At 46.5% G+C, this 14306-nt stretch overlaps 2 protein-coding genes across 3 annotated transcripts; one reads left to right on the top strand and one right to left on the bottom strand.

The window, feature by feature from the left end:
- The first annotated feature begins 1578 nt into the window (after window positions 1-1578).
- On the top strand, window positions 1579-2747 carry LOC127312829 (FCS-Like Zinc finger 7). The gene is made up of 2 exons (XM_051343388.2): window positions 1579-1962; window positions 2092-2747. The coding sequence occupies exons 1-2, from the start codon at window positions 1754-1756 to the stop codon at window positions 2321-2323; spliced, it is 441 nt and encodes a 146-aa protein (XP_051199348.1). The 5' UTR covers window positions 1579-1753; the 3' UTR covers window positions 2324-2747.
- Window positions 2748-5515: 2768 nt separating this feature from the next.
- Window positions 5516-13951, bottom strand: LOC127312828 (uncharacterized). 2 transcript variants are annotated; one of them, XM_071823097.1, is made up of 4 exons: window positions 13723-13951; window positions 10071-10264; window positions 9853-9983; window positions 5516-5853 (listed from the first exon to the last, which is right to left on the bottom strand). In XM_071823097.1, the coding sequence occupies exons 2-3, from the start codon at window positions 10139-10141 to the stop codon at window positions 9857-9859; spliced, it is 198 nt and encodes a 65-aa protein (XP_071679198.1). In that variant the 5' UTR covers window positions 10142-10264; window positions 13723-13951; the 3' UTR covers window positions 5516-5853; window positions 9853-9856. The 2 variants fall into 2 exon arrangements, with proteins under 2 accessions (XP_071679198.1, XP_051199346.1); XM_051343386.1 differs by having other exon boundaries at window positions 10071-10185; window positions 13723-13950.
- Between the last annotated feature and the right edge of the window lie 355 nt (window positions 13952-14306).

The raw sequence follows: 14306 nt of genomic DNA, 5'->3' as shown, positions 1-14306 counted from the left end.
TGAGGATTTAAACTAAGATGCTGAGTTTGTACATCCACTCTCCCAACCGGTTGAGCTAGGCCAAAGGGATACTGAGTGCAATGAATAGAAATTCGATTTGACGGCGAGACATCTCTAGTTATAAAAGCTTGACACCGCTTCTTTCCCCACTTCTTCCCTGCTTTCCTTCTCCGTTTTCCGCGTTGTCTCTGGCTTAAAAGGTTGACCACCGCACGACGAGCCAAGTTGTGCTCTCTCACCTCTCACCACGTCTTACCTTCCTCGCTTGCAACAATGCCGAGACAAGCCAAGTTGTGGTCTCTCGCCTCTCACGACTTGATGCCTTCCTCGCGTACACCAATGTCTCACCGTCTAGCCACCATCTACGCTATGGTTGGACACAGTGTCCTGCCGCCAGAGCCAAACCCAAGCCCCTTCGCCTCTTCAGACGACGGCTCGTTCGACTAGGAGGACTAGGTGGAGGCTCTGTGGGAGGCGGTAGACGAGGGGGAGCAGTAGGAGGACCTAGAGCGGGGAGCGCTCCTTGCCTCCTACGTGATGGTGCGCCAAGAGAGGAACGCTGCTCGAGACCTCAAGTAGGCCGGTGTGGCCCTCGTGGAACGCATCATGGACATCTCTCGCGAGAGGGCGCCGATGCAGGAGTCAGCTCGGATCCTCATGGTCGCCGAGCGGCAAAGGATCATCGAGATCAATGCCTAGCGACTCACTGAGGCCGCCGCCTGCGAGGCTCAGCGGGTCACTAAGAACGAGGAGTTCTAACTGGAGATTGCAACACTGAAGGCTCATCGGCGTATGGAAGCGACGTCCACACTAGTGGCGTTGGTGTGTTCGAAACCTGGGCGCGCGGAGCCAGCGCAATGGATAGCGTGGTCCAAGTGGAGCCGGAGAGGAGGGCACATGCATCTGCGGACATGGCCGATAGGCGAGGGCGGGCCAGAAGGCATGAAGTACGAGGAAGTCGGCCCGTCTCGCGCCCGCACCGATGGCAAGTAGATTTTGTATTAGTTAAAAAATCAGCCAAATTTCGTTTAACTTTGTAATACACAACAAAACTTGAGTAAATTTTTTAGTTTTCTATTGGAGTTTTATAAATTGTATTGTGGGCACGGGTCGCGGATGAATGAAGATGCTCTCATATGCCGGATTTAGCCGGCCATCGGTGATCGCCACCGTGTGCCGAGTGGCGACCACAAGTACCAGGCCTCGAGAGATCCTTCCGCCGGAAGAATTCGGGGAGCGGGTTTGTTGCAGCCATGCACGTGCGCACAACTATTTTTTTGTGACTGCAGCCTGCAGGTATGGCTAGTGGCTGCCAGCTGAAACGTTTGTTAACTGCTGGACTGATGGTTTCAGCAAAGAATATTGCTGGCCAGATATCTGGCCCCCTCTTCCACATGTTCGTAATCAGTCTGATTCGATCCAGCCATCAACCTCCCGGCCAGCCAACAGGTTCCATCGCACCCCTCTCCGTCCACCCACGGGTTCGCCGCAAACCTCCGGGCCCGGTACACAAGAATCGGACGGCATTGACATGTACTCCGTATGTGCACAACTGCACAGGCGGAAGACACTACTGCCCACGTACAGACAAAGCAGGCAAGCAGGCTTCTTCATATATAGCCTTGCCCTGGTTATCTACCAAACAAGCGTGTCCAGGACCAACACCCGAGCACGCATCACTCTCGTCTTCCTCTTCTTCTCAGCATATCATAGCTTAGCTAGATCGAGATATCCTCTATACGTGCGTGCGCACATGGGAGAGGTCGCCCACACCGACGTGGCCGTGGTGTCGTCGTCGTTTTCGCCGCCGGTGAAGGAGGAGGAGGAGCGGTACGTGCAGGTGGGGTCGAGGTTCTTCCGGATGAAGAACACCGGCGGCGCTATGACCCGTCCCCACTTCCTCGACGCATGCTTCCTCTGCAAGAAGAGCATCTCCCGCGACCGCGACATCTTCATGTACAGGTACGCGCACAGAATTGAACTAGCCCGGCCGTTCTTTCCTACCGTGCCAATTGATTGATTCTCTTCCTCGCGGGAGGAACATCACAAGGGATTCTTGGTGGTGATGTGTTGTCGTTAAATGTTTTGCAGGGGTGACGCGGCCTTCTGCAGCGAGGAGTGCCGGCAGGAGCAGATGTGCATGGACGAGGCGCTCCGCGCGGTGGCGCGCCGCCACCGGGTCCTGCAGCACCTCAAGCCGGCGGCGGCGGAGCCGGTGTCCAGCTGCGCTGCGCCGCAGGAGGGCGCGGCGGCGGCGATGATGCGCCGGCGACCGACCATCGCCAACATCAACGCGGCGCGCACTCCAGTGGCCGCGAGCTAGCTACCTTAGACGGCGCGCGTTGCCAGCCTGCAGCTGCGCCTGCGCGCCATGTATCGATCATCTCCGCCTCTAGCTAGCACTAGCTAGCTAGGAGAGACTAGGAATGAACTGATCATAACAGCAATCGATCGACGAACTAGCGATAAGGGGAGATCGATCAGTGATGTATAGTTAAGACTTGCTTAGGAAGCTTAAAAAATGTTTTCCTGCGTGTTATTACTGCCAAGAGCTATCAAAGCTGAAGGTGATCATCATCAGCTCTACTACATAGGATCGAGCATGGATCTAGTAGGTTGCTGATCACCTCCCAACTTCGAGTCTTCTTCTCGGGTCGAATCTGAGCGCGTGTTCTTGTCAATGATGTATTGATATATTTGTCCTGTGCTAACTAAATTTGCAGATTAAGAAAAAATAAATTCTTTTCTGAACTGATGTTACATCTTACAGGACTGGAACAACAGTAACTGACAACACTGTGTCCTAGATTTTTTTTAAGTAATTGACACCAGTGTCTGCTTGAATACACGTACGTAGAAACGTGTATGAACCCACCAGCAATAGGACTATTTTTCTACAGGTTACACTCAATGGAAATTTTGATTGCAGAGTGGTTCACTGAAAAAAAAAAGTATAAAGAAAATTCCCAGTGATCCAAATGCTGCATAATCCATGTGTCAATAATTCCTCACTTAACTTGTGCATTCTTTTTGAGGCCATGTAATAGAGGCCTGAGGCCATTACGTACTTTGTTTGTTTGTTTAAGTTTATTATTGAGAGGGTCTTTCAATGATAGCTATACACAACCCTATTCTTGAATGAATGCCTACAGGTTCACATATTGTAGCATAAAAACATTTGCTTCCCGGAAAAAGAAGAACGAAAAACCTCTACAAAGATGTTTCAGTTTTTCTCTTGAAAGGTTTGAAGTCCCTCCACCGATACCATGTGCATACGGATATTTTCAAACAGAACCACATGAATGTTGACATAAAAGCGTCCATCATAACGATCTCTGGACCATAGAATTTTCACATGACATCTACAGAATTTTAATTTTTAGACACCAAATTATGATTTTCCAGATCATATAAACGATAACCAAAATTCCTATAGATTAATCTTTCACTTGCTGGATGAAAGCTGTTTTTGTGTTCTATTATGTCCAACAAGAAATCTAAATGGCTACCATATAACTTTTTGTGTTTCGCAGTTTATTCCTGTCAGATTCATGTGGTAAAGAAAAACATACCTTGCATGATATCTTGAGTTAAGGACCCTGATCTCAGTGATCTGATCACTGAACTGGCATATCTTTTCATCTTGCTTTTAGCTTTTACAGATAAATCGTGAGGCAGAGCTTTTCTATTGATTTGTCTATCAGCATATTAGTTGGAAAACAGACATGAATGACCGTGCTACTTGCACTTTTATACAGGATTAAGTGAGCAAGTGGCAGTTACTATCGGTCACACCCATTGGCAAACTTTTTCCTGTGACCAAATCAACTTATACAAAAAACAAATCATGCAACACGCAGAATCAGATACTACTTAAGATATTCTTGGAGCTGATCAGTGACAACACCGTTCTATGAAGCCATGGTGTAAGGCTTTGAAGGCTGGTTCAATTCTACAAAATAATAGTGCAAGCATCCATCATGACCTCAAGGTTGAACTACAAGCTAGGTTTAAAATCCATGGACCATTAACAATTCCACGCGCGATCAAGTAAATATTTAGTAATGACATGCCACTGGAGATATTCCAAGAGCTGGAGTGTGACAGCAAGTAAAGAGCAACCAACGGGTCCTCCATGACACCAAATGAGAAGGAGAGCCTATCAAGGTTGGAACAAGTGCTTGCAAAGGAGAGGAGTGAGTGAGTAGTGATGATACACAAACAATAGAGAGCGATAGAAAGACAAGAGATTCTTCTACTTGACAGCAAAGTGCACTTTATTCTACCTTCTCTGAAGCAGTAGTTGATCTCATCAACCCTAAGAGAGTGACTTATGAGTGATCTCCATTTGGCACTGGAAGACTCATTCTACAAGTACTATGTGGAAGGGCTACAACTTTTAGACTGTAATTCACTGATAAAATTCTTGCAGACAATTTTTTACTGATCCTATTAGTAGTTGCTCTCGCTCCCACATATATAACTCTCTTTATCAAGTGTACTCGAGAATGATATGTTCAAGTATGATGAGACAACCAGGTGCAGGATTTTCCAAACAATGTGGTAAAAACCTTGCAGAAAATGAATAATACAACAAACTGATAATAGAGAAAGGTGGAACAAGTAAAGCATTGGAAATCATGTAGATTCAGGATCATGACAGGACATGCAACAAAAGGGCAAATGGGATGAGAACATCAATCTACAGTATTAAATTGTGAGCCTGTCTTGTGCCTCTCCTGACAGAGACTGAACGATGATAAGAAACAATCCTTTCAGCCATAATGGTCAACTTCAGACCGTTAATTCGAAAGTGCATCTAATAAAATCATAAAATTTACTATTAGTCAAGAAGGACAAGGTTGCTACACAAACGCTTATTTCTTGAATGTTTGTATGAATATAGACTAAAGTTGATAAGCAAGCTGCACTTTGCTCCCTGTTTACAGTAGATCATATAAACCTAAGGCCAGGTATGGAAGAAGGAACTTTGAACAAACAAGATGCTTCATAATAGGGGTACCGAAGCCTGTTTCAAGCAGGGTCGAAAAAAACTGGCAGGGAAGAACTCTAGCATTTACTATTGCACTAATTCTATGTCTATGCTAGTACAAGTGAAGGGTTCACAAAACCATTTTTGAACACCCCTAGGTTCCTGGAAGTTTCATTAGAGAAGATAGCTCATATATGGGACTAACAGTGCTTGGATGGACACAGTGCATCTTTTCCCCTTAACTCCTCCTAGTCGACCGGCTGCTAACATGCATAGTACAAGATGTCAAACTCATCTATGCTAAAGCACGAATCCACAAAACAGGTCAGGAAGATAGATTCCAAAAGGTTCTTCAAAGCTCTGACTAGCTCCACCGAAAACTGGCTTGCAAAAATGAATTATTGCGCTGAGAGTGACCTATGCATTTTAAAGGGCTCACAGCATACAGAAAAGGACTATAGATATTTCAAAATATCTCTCAAGGTGTAGGCGGTTCCTATCGGAATAATCCTTGCATCAGTATTCGACTCAGAAGTTAAATAATTCCATGGCATGAAAATCTGATCATGGTCAGCAGTACAATGCATGATTAATTCTAGTTCATCAGGAGAGCGCATGTACAACATTGTTATTCAGGGGAAGAAAAGGTATTGACAACCCAATCAAACTGTAGCATAATTCTTTTGTGTAAAATACACAAAAAGGAAACCTGCTAAACAGTCTACTAATTGCTTAAATCTTCATCTGACAATGTTTCTTTTTTTACAAGAATCTGACAATGTCACTACTTGGTAAACTCTTCTAATACCTCACCTCGTCATTTATGATGACCATTCTTGTTCTTGACTGTAGAAGAGGATCTGTAAACATCAGAAAGATGCTAGATCAGTTTTTTCTGTACTGTTAACTTGATCACTATTTGTACCACTCACGCGAGAAGAACACTATGGCGCTGGAATCCACCTAACATAACTAACATGAAACTACTTATAAACTTCAGGCAGAGTACACTCCATAGTGAATGCAATAACACAGATAAATACTCCCTCCGTCCAGGATAACTAGCCCTCTAGTGGAAATCTATTTGTCCAGAAACTCCACCTCCACAAGGCCTGTTAGAATTAATTGTTCCTAAATCACTGGGCCTAATTATGGCTAATCTCCTCCACCACCGCACGGTTTCCTCTCTCTGTCCCTTCATTCTCTCCACCGCATGCATGGTCGTGTGAAAATCTTCTCCACCGCACCTTCCTCCCTCTCTCTCCCTTAATTCTCCTATTACTCCGCATGGGCAAGTGGGAATACGTTTCTGTTTTTTGCTCCGCATGGGCTTCCACATGCAAGTCTGAACATGATTGCATGCAAGTGTAAACATGAGTGCATGCGAGGCCTCCTCTCCCTCTGTTTTTTCGGCTCCCTTTTCAGCTGTTTGCATTCACAAGTGTACATAGCTGGGTATAAACCCCACACAATGGAGTCCATGTGACACACAAACCGTGGAGGTTCCTGCCATGGAGGAGGTGCAAGGCGTGCTCAAGGATCCTGGCGTGGAGGTGGTGCAAGAGCAAGATGGCGTCCATGGCGATGTGGATGGCGTACAGGGCGAGGTGGAGATTGTCTATGACGATGTGGAGGTCACACAAGGCCAGGTGCAAGAACTAGAGGATGAATTTGAGAGGGTTCATACAAACATCCAAGATGTTTTTCAGAGAGTGGATCGTGCAACCAATGTTGGAGCTACAGAAGCAAGGATTTCAGCTACTCCAAGGTACATCCGCACTACTAACCTCGCGCAAGATGTGGATTCATCCGGCTTCATCAGAACCTACTCCAACCCGAGCTCAACTTGCGAGGTGTGCATTCATCCGTCTTTGTGCCTCAAGTGTGGCGTCCGCGGTGAGCCTTCCATATTCCTTTGCTTAGGATGTAGGCTCCCGGTACCAACAGATTTGCGTTCTTGCGAGTCTTGCGGAAATCCTTGCCTCTGTGACAATTTTTGGTGCAAAGATTGTGCGACTACGGTGGCGATAAACAAAGAAGGGGTATGCATAAGGTGCTGTCGCAGCCCATCTATCTATCTCGAGAACGAAAAGAAAGCGCACGATGTGCCGGATAGTCAAGTTTAGATTCGCCGGACGATGAAAATATAGTGAGTTGTAATGGTTTTATATGCTTCAAGTTTATGTAAGAAAGTGAGTACGAATATGGTTTTATATGATTTTATTATGAGCTTATCTTGGTTCTATAGAGATGCATATATTGTCAAGATGCATACTAAAATCTAAACATTGGCTTGTACGACAATAGGAGTACTAAAATGTAAACATTGGCTTGTACGACAATAGGATTAGCGTAGCCACGCAACTGCATCTTCTATAAGCTGCTTCTCTATTTTCAATCGGATTGGCAACTTTCCTTGTCTCTCAAGAGCTTGCTTCTTCAAGTGAGGTACATCATAATGGATTGATCCCTTCTTCTTTATAATCTCCCTCATGCATGCTTGGTGGCTCAAGAAAATTGTTTCAAAAGAAAATGCCAAAAACTCTCGCTGAAATAGTGCAGAAAGTTAATCAATCGTTAGCGGAATATCCACATCAAAAGCTCAATAGGTATGTGGCAGTACACAATTTTCTACTCATACGTTTTTTTATTAAGGTGACATTCACATGTTTGAATCATGTTGTACTAGGATTTTCTTGAGCCACCAAGCATGCATGAGGGAGATTATAAAGAAGAAGGGATCAATCCATTATGATGTACCTCACTTGAAGAAGCAAGCTCTTGAGAGACAAGGAAAGTTGCCAATCCGATTGAAAATAGAGAAGCAGCTTATAGAAGATGCACTTGTGTGGCTTCACGCGAACTAAGCTAATCCTATTGTCGTACAAGCCAATGTTAACATTTTATTACTCCTATTGTCGTACAAGCCAATGTTTAGATTTTAGTATGCATCTTGACAATATATGCATCTCTATAGAACCAAGATAAGCTCATAATAAAATCATATAAAACCATATTCGTACTCACTTTCTTACATAAACTTGAAGCATATAAAACCATTACAACTCACTATATTTTCATCGTCCGGCGAATCTAAACTTGACTATCTGGCACATCGTGCGCTTTCTTTTCGTTCTCGAGATAGATAGATGGGCTGCGACGGCACCTTATGCATACCCCTTCTTTGTTTATCGCCACCGTAGTCGCACAATCTTTGCACCAAAAATTGTCACAGGGGCAAGGATTTCCGCAAGACTCGCAAGAACGCAAATCTGTTGGTACCGGGAGCCTACATCCTAAGCAAACGAATATGGAAGGCTCACCGCGGACGCCACACTTGAGGCACAAAGCCGGATGAATGCACACCTCGCAAGTTGAGCTCGGGTTGGAGTAGGTTCTGATGAAGCCGGATGAATCCACATCTTGCGCGAGGTTAGTAGTGCGGATGTACCTTGGAGTAGCTGAAATCCTTGCCTCTGTAGCTCCGACATTGGTTGCACGATCCACTCTCTGAAAAAGATCTTGGATGTTTGTATGAACCCTCTCAAATTCATCCTCTAGTTCTTGCACCTGGCCTTGTGTGACCTCCACATCGTCATCGACAATCTCCACCTCGCCATGTACGCCATCCACATCGCCATGGACGCCATCTCGCTCTTGCACCACCTCCACACCAGGATCCTTGAGCACGCCTTGCACCTCCTCCATGGCAGGAACCTCCACGGTTTGTGTGTCACATGGACTCCATTGTGTGGGGTTTTATACCCAGCTATGTACACTTGTGAATGCAAACAGCTGAAAAGGGAGCCGAAAAAACAGAGGGAGAGGAGGTCTCGCATGCACTCATGTTTACACTTGCATGCAATCATGTTCAGACTTGCATGTGGAAGCCCATGCGGAGCAAAAAACAGAAACGTATTCCCACTTGCCCATGCGGAGTAATAGGAGAATTAAGGGAGAGAGAGCGAGGAAGGTGCGGTGGAGAAGATTTTCACACGACCATGCATGCGGTGGAGAGAATTAAGGGATAGAGAGAGGAAACCGTGCGGTGGTGGAGGAGATTAGCCATAATTAGGCCCACTGATTTAGGAGCAATTAATTCTAACAGGCATTGTGGAGGTGGAGTTTCTGGACAAATAGATTTCCACTAGAGGCCTAGTTATCCTGGACGGAGGGAGTACTTCAACACTCTTAAGCCAAACTTAATTTCTCCTGTATTTAATACTATCAACCAGGTTTAGCTCTTTTGTGCAATATTAAACACAATGCCATGTTTGCTGCTGGTACCTTGTAAATGCTGCCAACAAGTAAATAAATCACTACTGAAAAAGATATTACTCAATGAATAGCAGCCAAGCAGTCACTAACACAGAGATGGCTCACATATTTGCCCGTCATGGAAATTAGAGAAGGAAACATGCACACAGAGATGGCTCACATATTTGCCCGTCATGAAAATTTAAGGGACAATGTGTTGTTTATCTTGTGCATGCCCCTGATTTCTTTCCAACCAACTTTTGTTTATCTCCTCAACGGTCACAGGACCAGGCCAAAACACAATATGCATGCAGCCAGCTAACATTAACTCGATCTGATAAACTACCAATTGCACGCAACCGCATCTCCACTCCATGCATTGGAGTGGAAAACACTATTTTTGACATGCAAAACCACTTTCAGCTTGCATTTACACACAATATCACTACTTTTTTGAGTGTACATTGCCACGCCTAGAGTGTCTAGACTTAACTGTACTTGGATTATTTCCGACAGAATCCATCCCAATTCATGATCAAAGCATTTTCCTGTCTGGTAAACAGAGTTTCTCGCCCAGAAAAGGAAGAAGAAAAATTACGTACCACACTAGGGTTTGGAGGGAGTGTGGGAGTCGGGGGACGCAGCAGAGGGCGTCGTGGAGCTGCTGCGGAGGTCGTCAATGATGCCACCAAGCTCACGCCGGGCAGACTCCCTACCAAACATGAAGCCGTACCTGCAGCACGAGGAAGGGGAAATCTAAAACCCTATGAGCACAGATTTGACCTGGTGGATACTAGAGGTACATCGGATTACATGTTACCAGCAGGAGACGGCCGAGAAAACTCCTGCAGCGGCCACCGTCTGCAGCAGAGTCAGCTTCTTCGCCTGCATCTTTCGGTAGGACTTCGGACTCAGGGGAGTTCGCCCGCAGCTAGCTGCAGTGCAGAAACCATGGCTCAGACATCAATAAAGTACTGGCTACTGGCAATCTGTGAGACTGGACTGCGGGTGCACCTGAAGTTTACCGAGTCTGATTATAAGCTGTGCTTGATTGCAGAAATACTATATAACTTGAACTCAATGTTTAAAGATCCAAAAAAAAGTAGATAGAACATGACAGGAACTGAAGGTCGTGTTTCTACGGTTGTTTCTGTCCGTGGAATTGATTTGGTTCCATACATCAACTGTCAGGATCCGGATGGATGGCTGACGATAAATCGATGGAAAAGAGGAAAGTTGGAGCACTCGAGGCTCAGATCGATAAATTGCAGGAATTAAATCTAAAATAAATGCAGCAAAATAAAGATAAAATTAGGGTTCATATTCTTGGTTGATTGCAAGGGGATACAAGGGTAGGCTTATATAGACCTAACCAACTACAACATGACAACATAGGTGGAATACCGATACTACCCTTACAGCTAATAACCCACCATTCCATACCCATACTAGTCCCTGACATTACTCCCCCCTTTGAAACCATTGCTCAGCAATGGACAAGTTTCTACAGAAACTTTTCATCGATTATCTATCCATCAGAATGAATTCAACATATTAAGGAGGTAGAAATGTAATTAACATAATATCCATTTCCCAGATTTGGAGATAGTTCTGTAAAGATAGCAGATTCTTTGCAGCGTTGTTCGTCTTGACACTCTGCTGATTGCGAAACTTCCAATTGTCAATAATCAGTGTAACCATTTCCTTTTCTTCCGTGAACAGTAACAGGAAGACTGACTTGTTCTGAATTAATATAGTACCAGGGTCCCATGCATAAGAAGCATTGTTCACTAGACTTAGCCATGTTGCTGGTTCTGGAGTTTGTAACGAGGACAAAGGTTTTTCAGCAGCAGCAGTTAAACTTGGCAACCAGTGATTCAATGGGGATGATATTCCAATTCCAGGGTCCCATATACATATGGCACTGCTCACTGGCTGATTTGGCCAAGATGCTAAATCTGGGATATGTGTGCAAGACAATGATTTATCAGTTTCACTCCAGACTGCCAACATATACAACCAGCCCAAGGACACTCTAACTCCAGGATCCCATTGTAATCTTGTTGCCAGATTCATTGAGAACTCCTGGCAATATTCAGTTTTTAGCCCACTGTTGAAGTACAAGGAACACAGGCAATTACCTTGAGATAAACGTGCATCCCTTTGCATGACAAGGACACTAGCATGGAGTACAGGATTAATTCCATTGGAAGCAATATATTGCATGCAGTCTGTCAAGTTAGGAAATGAGAGTTCCGCTGTGTGCTGGACAAACCAGACTTGATGGGCCACTGTATATTTACCTAGTGTCATATATATGAGACTCAGAATACCAGGATCCCAGAAAAAGTATGTTGACATACCATTTCCTGTTTCCCAGGAGACATAGATGTTGTTTGGAATCCAGAATGGTAGGCCTTTACACCTAGGGAAACGTGTAACTTCTGAACCAGCAAGTGCAGTTGCACGTTGTAAAGCTAGAGCAGAATGCTGGGTCTTGCGTGACACGAGAGGTAGTGAAGCTCCTGAATCCCATTCTTTTAGCTGTGGGTCGCTCAGCTGTTGTACATGTACTGATGCCTTCTCAAACTTGTGTTGCTGCTGCATATCAGTGAGATAATTCATACAAGCAAGTGTTTGTTCAGTTTCTGGTGCCCTGCTGACACACTTGAGAATATGTTCAATGTCTTGCTGCTTTTCTGCATATGACCGCTGCTCAGGAGTGCTAGTGAGCCATTGAACAAACTCATTTGAGCAGCCATCTGGATTGTCATTGTCAACAGCGAACACTGACTCAGGAACGACTCGCTCTAAGGCATAATTATCTGGTAGCGCATAGTAGCTTCGCTCAGTACCATCTGCTAGGAGCAAACTTTTGCGGTTGAGATTTTGAAAATCATATTGCTGTGGCATTTCATCGAACAATTGCAGGGCGGTATCTGCAGTAGCTGATTGTAGTGTTGGTGCACTTGTTGCAGAAACAGGACACGCCAGTGTAGGAACATCAAAAGATTTGCCAAAACGGGAGCCAAGAGGAATTTCTGGCGAGTTTGCTGCTGCACACGTATTAGAAGACCTTGAGGGAGCAGAAAAGGTCACCTCGGGAGTGCGTTCGAAGACGTCAGCGAGGAGGCCAACGAGCGGTGGGAGCCTGGGCGCGGAGGTGGAGTCAGTGGCCTGCCTCTCAGAGTTGGCTGAAGCTTGATCTCCGTGGTTAGGTCCCTCTTGCACAAATTGGAGCGGACCATGACCATCTTGGCGATCTGGAAGCAGGGGGGCTGCACATGCTGGCGCGAGGCCATCTCCGTGCACAAGATGATCTTGATGCAGGGGGGTTGCACGCAGTGGTGCAAGGTCTTCGTCGGGATGGTGTGGGAGCGTTGTGGCCGATCTCATTGCTGAACGGGACCGTCGGCGTCGAGGGGTTCGAACAGCGGCGTGTGGTCGGGAAGCTCGCGCAGGGTACTCGCCCGCTTCCTTGGGCGGCGACGACGTGTGGTGGGCCGGCGACGAGGAGGTCTTGGAGGAGGTGTGGCTCTGGATCGGGCGGTGGTCTCGATTTGGAGTGGTCGGGGCGGTGTCGGGAGCCGCTGGAACTGGATGGTGGTCGAAGCCGGCGGGAGGCAGATCTGATGTGAGTGGAAAATTGGGAGGAGAGGAAGTGTTGGTGTATGGAATCGGGTATGGAGCAGGCGGTGGCCAATTTGGGGAGAAGCCCGCCGGGGATGGGAAGGTGGGCGTGTACATGGAGGCGGGATGCGTGTAGGGGAAGGACGGTGGGTTGTTGTAGAAGAAAGGGAAAGGGGAGGTGTAGTAACCGCCGGGAAAAGGAGGAGATGGGTAGGCGGCGGCGGGAGGAAAGCTGCAGGGGGCGTACGGTGGTGCTCCGCAGCCACACGGGGGCGGGGGAACCACGGTGGTGGGGAAGAAGGGGGTAGGCGCGGTTGCCATGGACGCGATTCGGAGCAGACAGTAGCTGATTTCGGGAAGGGAGGGTGGGAAATGGCGAATCGGATCGCAGAAAAGAGCTGCTAGGGAGAAATTTGGTCAAGAAATCGCTCGCTCTGATACCACTTTGTCAGGATCCGGATGGATGGCTGACGATAAATCGATGGAAAAGAGGAAAGTTGGAGCACTCGAGGCTCAGATCGATAAATTGCAGGAATTAAATCTAAAATAAATGCAGCAAAATAAAGATAAAATTAGGGTTCATATTCTTGGTTGATTGCAAGGGGATACAAGGGTAGGCTTATATAGACCTAACCAACTACAACATGACAACATAGGTGGAATACCGATACCCTTACAGCTAATAATCCACCATTCCATACCCATACTAGTCCCTGACATCAACTGATGAACAGAAGCTCATCTTGTAAATCATATAACACGAACTGACACGAATTCAGGCTCTAAGAAAGCGAAATCTGAGGAAATCACCGAGCAATCCCAGTCTAAGAGTAGACTACTACCTGTTGATGGGGATTAACGTGGGGAGCAGATCGGCGGTGAGGGGAACGAGTAGTACTTAGTCCTCGGCAGCGGCAGGGGGATGGCGGACTGGCGCGGAATCTGGGGACCGGCAATAGAGGCGGAGGCGGCGGCCGGGGACGGCGTGTGGCGGCGCCGGCGCAGTGGAAGCGAGGGTCTACGGCACGGCGAGGCAGGGAACGAACGAACGACGGGGACGAACACCTCCAGCAGTTCTTCAGTTCGATCGACAGCTCGATTGATGGGCCGAGAGCCCGGTCCAGGTACCCGATCGGGCTGGGCTGCTGTCTGATTTTAGTGGGCTGGGATTTTGCAGGCCATGTAGAACGGTTAGCAGATTTGGGCTCTCTGTAGGAGAAACACGGGCGCTACGAACGGCCGACCCTATACACCGACCAGGTCGGTGCCGATGCGGGTTGCCGCACACCCCTGGTCGGGTATTGGGCCTGGCCCATTTAACTTTTTCGCTTTCGCTTTCGTTTTCTCTTTTTTTTTCCTTTTTTCTTTTTCCGTTTTCTGTTTTATTTTTCTTTTTCGTTCTGTTTATTTTTTCTTTTGTTGAAAT

This window comes from Lolium perenne, chromosome 7, assembly GCF_019359855.2.
Source record: "Lolium perenne isolate Kyuss_39 chromosome 7, Kyuss_2.0, whole genome shotgun sequence".
NCBI classification, from domain to species: Eukaryota; Viridiplantae; Streptophyta; class Magnoliopsida; order Poales; family Poaceae; genus Lolium; species Lolium perenne.
This window is presented reverse-complemented; position numbering and strand designations above follow the sequence as displayed.